Genomic DNA, 14,814 nt, shown 5'->3' on the forward strand with positions numbered 1-14,814 from the left:
TCTATGTGACCTTAGAGTGACCCAGAAGGAGAGGTATGGACACTTAAGTGCTTACAGACAGTTGGCTACAGTTTGCCATATATGGAAATGAGGTGCCTGCAGAATAAAACTGCTGAGCACGGCTGTATGTTTAAAGTAACGAAGCCATAAATGTGAAGCCTGCACTCCCATAAAGACAAACTGTGTTTTTTGCTTTTTGGAAAACTATTTGTCTTTGATTTCCTCTAGAAATCTTGTCTGTAAAATTGGCTTGTTTGTAATAAAATCCTCATTTTATTCCGATCGGTGTGACTAATAGAATTTTGATTTCCTGGATTAAAGGACTAATGTCCCTGCAAGATCTTGAGAAAGCCACCCATGCGTTTATCTTTAGTCGAATTGATTACTGCAGCAGGGTCCTCACAGGTGTGCCTGAAAAATCAATCAGACAGCAGCAGCTGATCCAGAATGCGGCTGTTCTTGTTCTCACTAGAGCCAGGAAAATAGAGCACATCACCCCAGATGTAAAGTCCTACACTTGCTGCCTATAGCTAGGAGAAATTACTGAATGGCTTAGCACCAAAATACATTAAAGATATTTTGTCATATAAACCTCAGGTCTTCTCTTTCTAGTCTACTTTGCATCCCCAGAATCAGAACCTAATGTGGAGAAGCAGCATTTATATTATTTTCCACTAATCTGGAACAAACTTCCAGAAACCTGCAAAAATGCTAAGACACAAAATTCCTTTAAATCAAGATTCTCTGCTTTGCTTAGATTTGCCTTTAATCAGTATCAACTGGAACCTGTACTCTGTACTTTGAATTGCCTTGTTGTTGAAACGTGTTATACACATGAACTTATCTTGTCTTCACTGAAACATCTCTCAGATACATATGAAACATATCCAACTTCAATACACTAGCGTAAAAGAGCTAGCAGCTACAGACGGATATATTACAACTATCCCTGGTTTCCATACAAAAACTGTGATGCGGTTCTATTTTCACACATGCGCAGAAGAGCCTCGCACTCAGCCGGACTGTCACTAGTGACCGGGAGTGTTACAACGTTAGCTTGACTGCTAAATTCAGGCTTTACAAACCCCTTGCCGTTCGTGTTAAATAAAAGTTGTACTCCCCTCTTGACTGTCTTCGTGAGGACATGTTTCTTCGAGAGGTTTGTTTTGTGCGGCTCCGTATGATTTAATCCGGAAACTTGCAGCATAGAATGTAAATTGCATTTATCGGCAGTGAACGGACAGTTAGCCACCGTGGAGCTGAAGCAGCTAGCGACAGAGACTTAGTTTGTGGTTCTGACGTTTAAACCTGTGAAAGTTCGTGGTTTAGTGTTACAGGACGAGTCCACTCTCCACGTTTTTGAGACCGTACCTTCTGTGGACACCTCCCCTAACCTTGTTGTCCACTTGAGGACAGAGAGATTGGAGGCGGTTACAGTGAACCCAAAACCACTGACCAAGGTATCGGACTGTCTGGTCTGTAGCATCCCTTGTGCTCTGCTGCCGTTTGCATTTTCCTCTAATACACTATTTATCAGATGCTGATTTGTGTCCAATTCCAGTTTCATGCAGCAGAAAGAAGGAAGATCCAGGTTATCTGCCTGAAACCTTAACCCACTAGGACATGTGAAGGTTGAAAAGAAGGATTGTGAACAGGAGAATCCCAAGTGGCGTGACTGAGGATGGCTGAGATGATGAAGGTTGAAGCAGATGAACCTGGAGGGATCAGCTCGGAGCCCCCCGTACCTGCAGCCTCGATATCAGAACTAGAGGAGGAAGCACAAGACAGCAAAGATATCAGTAAGTGACACACATTTGTTTGTCTGGTTTGTAGTAAATCAACAATTATTCGGTTCTAAAAGCAGCATATTTAAAAGTCTTGTGATTTGTGAAGGTTAAATAAAAGTCAATAATAGACCTTTTTTCCCCCACAAATCAGATAAGGGTTTCACAAATCACAGTCTTGGCTTGAATGATTCTGCTCTTATTATAGAACAATTTAGTCCAAATTTGAAAGGTTTAAAGTCTTGTAGTTCCTGAGCTGGACCAGTTCAGGAAAATAGATTTACTGTCCCTTTGATCTGTAAAACAAAACATGGCAGCTGCTGAAAGTCTCATTGTTTAATTGTTCAGATTTTTAGAGGGTGTAACTGTGAAACTAACTTTGTGATCAACTGGATAGTTTTAGTTTTCCCAACTGAACCAACCTCTAGCTTCTAGAGAAGACTGCTGATCATTTGTATATGTGAATCAGTGAACTAAATGCACGACCTAGTTACCAGTAACCGAACAGGAGTAGATGAACATCAGAATAACGTTAGAAGGTAACTGTCTTTGTTATGCCTGGAATATAAGTAATTTGTTTATATCCATACAACCAGCACTTCATTGCCGCTTGTTCTGATCTGGAGAAATTGCAACTGAAGTTCTTTGTCAACATTTGTAATAAATTACATTTGAGTTCAGTGTGGAACATTTGCGTTTCTTTTTAAATAGTTTTGTAATCCGGTTGTAGCCAATCATGCTTGTATGTGGCTGGTTTCAAGCCATGTACAATTCTGAGCCCAAGAGAGAAGACACCCGGTGAGGTTGTTCTTTAAGAGAAAAAAATCATTGCTCACCAGTGACCTGAAGGAATTGCACTTTGCACACTTTAATAGATTCAGTTCAGTGTCAGACCCGGTCTGTGGGAGAACTGGGTGTGGTTTCTTATATTCAACTAAATATCATGATAAAATCGAGTCATCTATTGGATTTGATTTTATTGAGAACCCAGATTCATTTGATCAACAAAATGAATAGCGTCTATAATACAATTTCACAAGCTGTGACGGTGAGAATTGGTCATAATTTAAAAACGATTGGACTTGTAAAGCAAGCCTGATTGAGCAGCTTGCCAATACTATAGTTGTGCTCTCAGGGGACTACTTTATGTTCTGGAGCCAATGATCACATGGGTCAACTGGATTGATATCATTTGCTAGAATGGCCTCCCTTATCTTTAACTGTGGCAGAGATAAAGACAATATTTTCAATATTTTCTAGCACTGGAAGGTTGATATGTTTACTTGCTACCAAACCACCTTGGTCTAAAGGTTGATTATATGCCACGTGATGATATCTTCAGAACTGCAGCCTTATCACTTGGACAGCTGGACACTTCTGGTTCAGTTCACCTTTGTTCCAAGTTACTTGATTTGTGGCTGATTGCTCTCACTGTGATTTGATTTAGCCACATGGACTCAGAAATGGTAACTAGCTAAAAGACTAAATTATTGCATTTCAAACTTAGTCTATATGGACCCAAGTGCTTTTATTCCTGGCCACCAACGTTTTCTTAAAACTGCGGTATGAAACTTTTATGAACAACATGTTTTTTTATGTGTTTGTTAAAGCTATCACTGCACCCTGGCAGTATAACATGAAGACAGACAATCTGTGAAAGAAAATTGAGCTCCCCTGCCTTCTTCTTGTGGTCCTATTGCTGCCAAAAATGCACCACTCCCAGCCAGAAATAACCTATCAGAGCCAGGAGAAGGATCTTAGCGCTGTCAGTCATACTTGTGTACACGCTGCACATCCTTCCCCCTTACTCTTTGGTGTGCTACATCTAGTTCCCCACACCGAAGCCTGCAATGAATCCTCAGGCTTGTTAGTATGGCCGCCGATGACGGCGGAAAAACGGTTTTCTTGTAACGGTAATTTATTTCTCCATATTGAACAGCACATTTTTATTTTCAGTATTTTGTCATTATGATTACTATTATTATGATTTTTGATGAGCCTGATTCTTTTGCACCCCCCCACCCCTTCCTCCCAACATCTGACAGACTGCTCCCAGTCTAGCAGATGTTGGTGACCACCTTTTCCGGCACTTGGTGCACTATATAAAAGCGCCAGGAGTCTGTGTACTGGTTAAGATTGACAAAGAAAAGCTTTTGGTCATATAGCGTCACAATAGGCAGCTTGATTTGGTGGACACTTGAGATACAAAGAAACATATCTGCAATTATAAATATTATAGAGTTCTAATCATTTCTCAAATTTCAGAAAAAAATGCACACTTTTAAATACGTAAAATAAGATTTCTAAAAGTAATTGTAAGCATAAAATAATGTCTGTGTGTGTTTCACTGTTCCCAGTCTATCAGATGTTGGTGATTAAAGAAGAGGTTCCCTATGACTGGGGCTCCAGTTCGGACCAGCAGGATCCAAACTCTAACGAGGAGGCGGCAGTTTGGCTCTGTCAGGATGGAGAGGTGCTTACTGTGAAAATTGAAGATGAAGAGAAGCCTGAGCTATCAGAACTTTGTCCATTTAAAACCAATGACAACAGAGATGCTCAATCTCAGAATAGCAGTTTATCTAAACAGATGGAAACATACCCTGATGGAGGGGACTGTGGAGGACCAGAACCAGACAGAAATGTAGATCCGTTGTGTTTCTCTACGCAAGACCAAGTAAAAGTTTGCAAACGAGGTAAAAGCTCTGAACTTTCTCTGAAACTTATGAGTCAGAGTGGAGTTCATGCCAGAAAGAAACAATTTGATTGCAATTTTTGTGGTAAAATATTTAAACATAGGACTTCTGTTAAATTACACATGACGATTCACAGTGGAAAATTAGAACATAGCTGTTATCTTTGTGGAAAAGGATTTAGAGAGAAGAGTTCTCTTAAAACTCATATGATGCTCCATACTGGGGAGAAACCATTTGCATGTGATGTTTGCTGTAAAAAATTTCCTACAAAGGCAAATCTGAAAACTCACATGAATGTCCATTCGGGAGAAAAACCTTTTTCATGTGATATTTGTGGTGCAATATTTAAGGTAAAGGAAAGTCTTATTAACCACATGTGGATTCACACCACAGGAAAACCATTTGTTTGTAGTGTTTGTAGTAAGGGATTTTCACGCCAAGGAATCCTAAACAGACACATGCGCATTCACACAGTAGATAAACAGTTTATTTGTGGTGTTTGTAGTAAAGGATTTTCCCGGCAAGGGAATTTAAAGAGTCACATGAATGTTCACACAAGTGAGAAATCGTTTATTTGCAGTGTGTGCAGTAAAGGATTTTCTGAACATAGGAGCTTAAAAACTCACATGCGTGTTCACACAGGGGAGAAACCATTTATATGTGGTGTTTGTAATAAAGGATTTTCCCAACAAGGGAATCTAAAAATTCACATGCGTGTTCACACAAGTGAGAAACCTTTTACATGTAGTGTTTGCAGTCAAGAATTTTCTTTAAAAGTTAGTCTAAAAGCTCACATGTGTGTTCACACAAAAGAGAAACCATTTATTTGTAGTATTTGTAGCAAAATATTTTCATGGAAACAGAGCCTAAAAAATCACATGCGTGTTCATACAGGTGAGAAACCGTTTATTTGTAGTGTTTGTAGTAAAGGATTTTCACAGAAGGAGACTCTAAAAAGTCACATGCGTGTTCACACAGGTGAGAAACCGTTTTTTTGTGATGTTTGTAGTAAAGGATTTTCTCTAAAAGCGATCCTAAAAACTCATATGCGTATTCACACAGGCGAGAAACCGTTTACCTGTAGTGTTTGCAGCAAAGAATTTTCACAGAAAGAGACCCTAAAAAGTCACATGCGTGTTCACACAGGTGAGAAACCGTTTGTTTGTGACATTTGCAGTAAAGGATTTTCTCTAAAAGGGAATTTAAAAAGTCACATGCGTGTTCACACTGGCGAGAAACCGTTTACTTGTGAAGTTTGTTTAACAGGATTTTTACAATCCAGAACTCTGAAAACACACATGGCTGTTCACACTGCACAATTTAGCTGTAGTGAGTGTGGCAAAAATTTTGTAAAGGAAATACAGCTGGAGCGACACATCCGACTCCACTCTGAGGAGAGGCCATTTGGTTGTGATGTCTGTAAGAACAGATTTAATCACAAACACTGTCTTGAAAGACACATGAAACTCCATTTAGGAGAGAAACCGTCCATGTGCGGTGTTTCCTGTCAAGCATTTTCATAACATGGAGTTCTGCAGAAACACATCAATATTCACGAGGGCTGAAACTAACAATTATGACAACAGTCAACTAATCTTTTGACTGCTCAATGATAATTTCAATCTGTAGCTTACTGTTTTGTAATCCACAATGGTAAACATTTTGTTCCACATTCTCCCTTGTCTGTACAGCTGTGAATTTCATCTCAATGGCAATGCGCTTTCACAAAAATTGGGATTGGTGAACTTCAACTTTTTTTTTCTTAGATCTCTTGTTCCTGTTGAACATCTGAAACACTGGAGATGACTCAGTCCTGAACTTTTTTCTTTGATTACAAATTAAGCTTTCCAGCGTAATCTGTAATTTTTCACTCCTTCACTTTAGGAAGATGCAAGGAAGTAAATGTTAATGCTTTGTGACATATAAAAGTATTATATTAGCGCAACCATGAAAACTACAAAATAAAAAATCCTAAATAAACAGGTTCTCAGGTACTTAGGATGGGAACTGATCGTTGAATCATTCAAAAAGAAGGGAATGGATAATCTTGATTTATTGACTTACCTGTGAAAATTCATTTTTTACATTTTTAAATAAAAAAATTTATGATTTTCCTTAAATAAAATATGACAATTTCTTACCAGCCTCCGATTTAACAAAATCAGTTTGGAAGGAGTACATTCTCTTTACCAGGAAGTCATACTTTGTAGAAGAAAACATAAATTTACTTATAAGAATCAAAATATTGACAATATTGGGAATTGAATGTATATATTGGTCCTAGGGACTAATAGGATATATATCTCATTAGCAATCTTGCAAATATATTTTAATGATAAAGAAACAACCTTAAATCTACCTTAAAGTAAATTTCCAAAGGTTTCTGACTGTGGAGGAGTCCTAACTCAAGACTAGGGTTATCTTTAGATAGTAGATTTATTTTTAAAATCTTAATTTTGTAAATAACAAAGATTTAAATGGACATGCCACATAATTTTATCTGTTCACATGTTTCATGTGAGGATACAAATGACTACAAAGAAACAGAACCTAGGAAACTATTAACCAGTTATCAACTAACTTTGGGTACTTCTGAGCTATCAGACTTTGCTTTGTTTGCCCTGTTAATGCCTTTTCTGTTTTTAATTCATGTGGTGTTGAATACACTTTGAGGAAAAAGTTGGATTATTATTAGTTGAGACATGGCAAAAGGACAGAATTTTGTATTTTAATTAAACGTGTCCTCCAAAGTTCTGTTTTTACCACACCTTGCCATAGAGTCTCTTTAACCCAAATAAAACTGTACTTTGTTTAAATGGCTCATTACTTTTAAAATTTTGCTCCATAAAGGAGATTTGCATAATTCATTTTAGAATTTGGCCTTCTGGTCCAGATGGTTAATTTTGCTGAATTTAAAGACTTCAGTTAATTATTATATCTCGCATATGTCCCTTGCTGTAAAGTTGCCTCAGATTTGTATTGTCTAACATTAAAGCTCAAGGTCTTGGTAGCATTTTCCTTGGACAAAAGCCTTTTGTTGAGTGACCAAAAGACAAGGTATTGTGGAGTCTGTGGTTCACTTAAATGGAGAAGCATGCTGATATTAGTTTACTCCTGTTAAGGGCTTTTTTGAAATAAAATACTTTATTCAGATAAGTCTGTTTTGAAGTCTTTACTTTGGTTACCCTGGTCCAGTTCTCAAACACCTCCGCAACTTTTAGATGCATTCTTCTCACTAGGAGTCTGAACAACTTCATTTTTCCCCCTTTTTTTTAAAAGTTGAGTCTAGCATGTGTTTTTTGCAGAGCTACGAAATTAATGGAGAGAATATAGGGTTTAAAATGAATATATTAGCGTCCCGATCCACACTCCATACCAGGAGGTGGCGGTAATGGGCCGAAAAATTGCTTGTCAGCCGCCATTAAACAAGAAGGCGCCACGGCTATGGTTGATTCAGACAAATAGTGTTGAGTGGTAAAGCTTTTATATTTGTACTTTTACTAGTCAGATAGTGAACAGACATACTATGGTGACACAGAACATTGCTACTTTGGGGTCTGCCGGAGTGACTCTCGATATGGTCACCGTGACCACATGAAGGGAGTTTTTTCATTCCTTTTCCTAAACACCGAAAGAATGCAGAGAAGTGCCAGCGTTGGATAAAAGTTTGAAACCGAGAAGGTTTCACTGTGGAAAATGTAACCAAAGACACTTACTGTATATGTGCTCGCTACATTTTGTCGGGGGGAAAGGGTCCAACAGCTGAATTTCCAGACCCAATACCAGCGACTGCAACGTCTATAAAGGTAATATTACTTGGCTTTTTTCATCATAGTCGTAAACACACTGCAACGTAGACCAGTTTACCCAATGGGGTCACAGAGGACAGCATTCAGCATATGCACCACAAATTTGGAACAAACTTCCAGAATACTGTGAAACAGCTGAAACACTGACTTCCTTTAAATCTAGACTAAAACCCCACCTGTTTAGGATTGTATTTGAAACGTAATCAATTACACATTTAATGATGGAACTTGACTTAATGTCATGGTCTGATTGTTGGTTCTATGTTGAAATTGCACAAAAATCTGTGAGGGACGACGGAGTCCCAGAGCGAAATTCCGTGAAAGAGGTGTACGGAGCCTCATGCCGGAAGAAAAACGGCGAGTGACACAAACCCTGTAAATTCTAGACACTAATAGGTACCATAGAATTGCACAATAATCTGTGAGGGACGGCGGAGTCCCAGAGCGAAATTCCGTGAAAGACGTGTACGGAGCCTCGTGCCAGAAGCCCATTAAAATGCTGTCTATATCGTTTTAAACTGTGTGATTGTGAACGTGAGTGGGAATAAAAATAGCAACAGGTATTTTGTTCCATATAACACAGTAGGAGTAACAAGTAAACCTTCTATGGATGCAAACTCGACTAAAACCCCACCTGTTTAGGATTGTATTTGAAACGTAATCAATTACAAATTTATTGATGGAACTTGACTTAATGTCGTGTTTTGATTGTTGATTCTATGTTGCATTGTTTCTGTGTTTGATATGATGTAAAGCACTTTGAAATGCCTTGCTGCTGAAATGTGCTATACAAATAAAATTTGATTGATTGTATTTGTGAAAGTTCAATCTCATTAAAATTATTGTTTAAAAAAAAATAGTCACAACTTGGATTCAGTTTATGCATCTTCAGCTTTCCACACTGAAGAAACCAGTGTTTGCAACTCGAGATACTGTAGCCAGAAATCTCCCTTCGTGTTTTAAGAAATTCACAGGGGTCCGAATTATCATTGACTGTGTTGCATTCTTTGTAGAACAAGCCTCTAATTTGGAGCAACAGGATAAGCTCTCATCATCATTCAAAATTCGTGGCACTTGTAAAGTTTTGATAGATTTTTGATGTAGTTTTGATAGGTGTTTCTCCCACCGGGGCTGTTATGTTTGTATCTGATGTTTATGAAGGGCAGATTTCTGATGTAGAAATTGTTCAGCAAAGTGGATGTCTTGATAGCCTTGAAGCGGGGGATCTTGTTATTTCTGACGTGGCCTTCACCATAGGGGACATTCTTGCAGAAAAGGGGGTTCATAACGTCCCACCATTTTTGAACGGGAGAAGAAAGCTTGAGCCACGGGAAGAATCCATATAGAAAAATGCATCAAGAGGATAAAAAAATTTAGATTGCTGAGTAAAGTTATACCCTTGTCACTGCAGCCAATGTTTTCACAAGTTGTTTTTGTTGCTGGGTGTTTAGTTAACTTCCAAGCACCCCTAGTTGCATGAGTTGAAGTGTCTCGAATAGTGATGGGATTTGTGGCTGTTTAACTGGAACCAAATCTTTAGGCTCGTTTCCAAGAGCCATTCAAATGACTGATTTCATTTTTATTTTTATAAGAAGACAGACAAAAATCTCCTGCTCTCTCAGACATAATTTGCTCAGAGGTACACATTTTGATTAAAAAATACAACTGGATCCATGAAAATATTAGGTATGCAAGTAAACGTTTAGCTGATTGAGACTACAGCTGCCTTCCGGAGTTGTTTTGTTATGCAAATATCAATCACTTTGATTTCTGCTCTGTGTGCTGTTTTCTAGTGTTTCTCAGGTACATTTGTAATAGAAAAATAATACTGATGTAATGAAAAGTAAAATAAAATGCAAAAAACCCCAAATCCTGTTAAGCTGTTCAGCTTTCATAAACCAGGACACAAATTTATCAACCCAACTTCTTACCACAGAGATACTAATAATAGGGAGTTATCTTTTAAAAGGCAACTTCTGAGTTCTTATTCAAATGGGATTTTAAAAAATCTCAGTTGAGGAGTATGTTCTGGTTCAAAAAGTACTTGTAAGATCTTTTATATTTTTTCTTTCATGTTATTTATATGTAGTATTTGTTATAACGTTAGAAACCCTGGAAATAAGCTGTGTTTTTAAGACCTACAGCTGATTTTTTTGTTGCCAGCCCAGTTCATAAAAAAAAAAACTCTCTCTTGAAAGCGTTTCTATGGCTATGTCGTTATAATAAACTAAAAGATTAACATCTCATTAACTATCTCATAATGAGAGATACTATTATGAGATAGTATCACATAACAGAGACGCATAGTTGTAGATAATTGTTTTTTTTTCAGTGGCGGAAACGAGTTTCCATAAAAACTAACTGCTGAGTTCAGGTTGTGTTTCTGAAAATTCTTTCAGGCCGTGACCACGTTGGACACGTGTCCACGTAGATGACCAGACATTTTGGAGGTCTTTCTGAGCTTTACTTTGAAATTGTGTTGTTTTTTTTTCACAACTTTTCAGGCGGTACATTTCAAAATTCTAAGTTAAATTTATTCAGCTAATGATTTTTTTAGGATAGAGATTTAAACTTGAAGTGAATGTTTGTGCATTATTTCTTGACTTTATTTTTTTTTTAAATATTTAACAAAGTCTTTTCCTCTATTACCGAGGATATTCATTGGTCAGTAAGCAGGAAGATAACCGGAAGTGACGCTGGTAGCTTGGCTAGCTAGTTCCGGACACAAAAACGTTTAAATTTTAGTACAAAAACAATATATTGAGTATAATTGATAGTTTTCGTGGGAATATCGTTTCTGCATGTTTGTTTCGACCCGCTGTGATTATTTACATAATATAATTAGCCTTCATTAGCAACCCGAAAGGATCGTTAACCACCGTGGAACTAAAGCAGCTAACAGCGGGGAGTTGATGGGTGCTTCTGGCTTTTAAAAGTTCTGCAGCATCGCTTTACCTCTGCTACAGTCTACATTTTTTATTAATACATTTTACATGGTCACAGGCTGATTTGAATCTGATTCCAGTTTCAGCAAAAAACGTAGAAGACCCAGTTTTTATGTCTGAAACCTTGATTCACTAGAACATGTGAAGGTTGCAAACAAGGATTGTGAAAAGGAGAAGTCATGAGGACTGAGGATGTCTGAGATGATGAAGGCTGAAGCAGATGAACCTGGAGGCTTGGAGCCCTCCATACCTGCAGCATCCACGTCACAACTTGAGGAAACAAAAGACAGCAAAGATCTCAGTAAGTGGCACACATGGGTTGGGTCAAATTTACTCTGCATGTTTAACTGGAAGGAATCAAAGTGATGCATTTATGTGTAAATATTCCAGCAGTCGTTGCAGCGAAGGCACAATTTAACTAACTCAGGCCGGCAGTTCATTATTGAAAATGCCTTTATTGGAAACTATTACAGTATTTCATGGAGTAACAGAAAATGACAGCATCAATACAGTGGCAGACTGAATGATAAAATGTATGAGACTACATCCTCAGGGTTGCCTTAATGATTTGCCATTTATTTTGCTAGCTTTATTTGTTATGTGTTACAGTTTTGGTTTATTTTTGCTAGTGATAAAGTTTTACCAAGATGTGATGTTGAAATTGAGAATGGATTCTGGCAAAACATGATTAAAATATTTTTCTTACATTTCTTTTTATGTGGGGAAATGTGTTATCTAAAGAAGTGATGCTGAGTTTAAAACTGAACCACTCACTGTAATTACACGCCATCTTAAGTTGCTCAATGACTTTGTCCTAAAGTCTACCAGTATCTGGACATTTTCTATTGGCATTAATAGTTTGAAATGCCCTTCATTAGTTCCTTTCAGAAGCATAAGGACATCATCCAAAACAAAGTCTTTAACAATGGAGTAAGATTTCATAAAAAGGAGTTATATGTTTATTATGTAAATCACTGGAGTTTTCTTTTTAAGGTTTTTTTGTTTGTTTGTGTGGAAGCTTGTTCACTAATGTCATTTTGGGTTTCAATGTTTTCAGCTCATCAGATGTTGGTGATCAAAGTCGTTCCTCATGACTGGAGCCCGAGTTCAGATCAGCAGGACCAAGAATCCCCCCACATAAAGGAAGAAGACGAGGAGCAGGGGATCAGTCAGCAGGAAGAGTGGCTTACTGTGAAGATTGAAGGTGAAGATGAAGAGAAACACCAGTCATCAAAGTTATATCAAATAAAAACTGAAGTCAACAGAGAGACAAAAGCACCTCAGCTGAACAAATGGAAACAGAACCTAATGGAGGGGACTGTGCAGGAGCAGAACTGGACAGGAACACAGGTCCAGGATGTTCTTTTCAACAAAGTAAGATGGCTATTCGCGGAAGAGATCAATCATCTAAACTTTGTTCCAAACTTATGGCTCAGATAGGAATCCAAGAAGGCAAGAAGACAGATGACAGCAGCCCTTGTAGTAAAAGTTTCAAACATAAGACTCAAGACGATTTAAACATGACAATGCACGCTGCAAAGGGAGACCACAGCTGTGATATCTGTGGTAAAGAATTTGTAGTAAAGCAATATCTCCAGACACATATGAGACTCCACACTAGTGAGAGACCATTTGCTTGTGATATTTGTTCTAAAAGGTTCCATAGAAAGACAAATCTTAAAATCCACATGATGGCCCATTCTGGAGAAAAACCTTTTTCCTGTGTGATTTGTGGTAAAAGATTTAAGGTAAAGGAAAGTCTTAAAAATCACATGAAAATGCACACCATAGAGAGACCATTTGTGTGTAGTGTTTGTAGCAAAGAATTTTTAAGACAAGAAAGTTTAAAAAGTCACATGTGTATTCACACAGGAGAGAAACCTTTCATTTGTAGTGTTTGTAGTAAAGGATTTTCACGACATTTGGAACTGAAGAGACACATGTCTGTTCACACTGGGGAAAAACCATTTATTTGTAGTGTTTGCAGAAAAGCATTTTCCCTGAAAGACCATCTAAAGAAGCACATGCATGTTCACACAGGAGAGAAACCTTTTATTTGTAGTGTTTGCAGCAAAGGATTTTCACAAAAACAGAATCTAAAGAGTCACATGTATGTTCATACTGGAGAGAAACCGTTTGTTTGTAGTATTTGCAGTAAACCATTTTCACGACAAGAAAGTCTAAAAACTCACATGCATGTTCACACAGGGGAGAAACCATTTATTTGTACTGTTTGTAGTAAAGGATTTTCACAACAAAGGAAACTTAAGACTCACATGCGTGTTCACACTGGAGAGAAGCCATTTGTTTGCGGTGTTTGTAATCAAGGATTTTCGCAACCCAGAGACCTGAAAAAACACACTGCTGTTCATACTGGTCAGTTCAGCTGTAGTGAGTGTAATAAACGTTTTGTGAAGGAAATCCAGTTGGAGCAACACATGAGACTCCACTCGAGGGAGAGACCATTTGGTTGTGATGTCTGTAAAAGCAGATTTAATCAAAAATGTGTTCTTGAAAATCACATGAGACTCCACTCAGGAGAGAAACCTTTTGTTTGTAGTGTTTGCAAGAGAGGGTTTGTGCGACACGAAAACCTTAAGAAGCATATGGGAGTTCATCAGGGCTGCAATTAATTTGTATTTGCTTCTTCTGTTCACCTGGGGGATTTTATTATTGATTGGTCTATCAGTGGTGCCCAAAGTCGGTCCTCGAGGGCCGGCATCCAGTGTGGCTCGTTGGATGGCCTAAGAAGAACATTGACACGCTGAGAAGGTTGTTACTACCAGCAGGGAGAGAACTAAAACTCTCTGTTGTAGTTCTCGGCCCTCGAGGACTGACTTTGGGCACCCCTGGTGCATGGTAGGCCCCTCTATCAATCACCAGGCACCCTATATAGGCACCCCTATCATGTAGACCTTTGGTCAGGGTAGGGTTAGTAAACAATTCCCACAGTTAAGAATCTAATGACCAGTGAAGTGTGAATTTAAAGACTCTTTTTATTCTTTATCAGCTAACTTCACAATTTCAAAAACTTTTATAGAATTCAAACCTGAACAGAAATATTCCCCCCTGATTACAGGTATTGTAACCATTTCAGGGTTTTTTGAAATCATAATTCATCTCTTACGGACAAATAAAGTGCCCACTTTCCAGCGGTCAGTATTCTTAACTAAATAGCCAAAAATTATTAATCAAAAGCAACTCTAAGCAAATGTGCTTTCAAGTCAGCATTTTTTTTTTCAGTTTTCTGGAAATTTGTTCCAGATCACAGGAGCATAAAAACTGAATACTGCTTCCCTGATTCTGAGATGGAGAGTTGCCTAGAGTTGTGAAGAGCTGCGTTCTGGATCAGCTGTCTGAATTTTAAGGCAGATGTGTCATGACAATGTTGCAGTTAATCAATCCAACCAAAGATAAATGCATGAATGAGTTTCTCTAGATCTTCAAATCCTCAAATCTTATTTACTCACATGATCTGTATTTTTCACTCACCACTGCTAGAAAATGCCTTTTTCATCATGTTTATAAATATGCGCTGTTCAAAAAACATCATCATCATTGTTTTTAGAAGTGTTATAAACAA

General features: G+C 37.9%; 1 protein-coding gene across 1 annotated transcript; it reads left to right on the forward strand.

Annotated features, from left to right (window-relative positions):
- Positions 1-986: 986 nt before the first annotated feature.
- On the forward strand, positions 987-7,633 carry LOC116727109 (gastrula zinc finger protein XlCGF26.1-like). Its single transcript, XM_032574269.1, has 3 exons — positions 987-1,460; positions 1,562-1,799; positions 4,142-7,633. The coding sequence occupies exons 2-3, from the start codon at positions 1,682-1,684 to the stop codon at positions 5,998-6,000; spliced, it is 1,977 nt and encodes a 658-aa protein (XP_032430160.1). The 5' UTR covers positions 987-1,460; positions 1,562-1,681; the 3' UTR covers positions 6,001-7,633.
- The last annotated feature ends 7,181 nt before the right edge of the window (positions 7,634-14,814 follow it).

The sequence above is a fragment of the Xiphophorus hellerii genome, chromosome 10 (genome assembly GCF_003331165.1).
Source record: "Xiphophorus hellerii strain 12219 chromosome 10, Xiphophorus_hellerii-4.1, whole genome shotgun sequence".
NCBI lineage: Eukaryota > Metazoa > Chordata > Actinopteri > Cyprinodontiformes > Poeciliidae > Xiphophorus > Xiphophorus hellerii.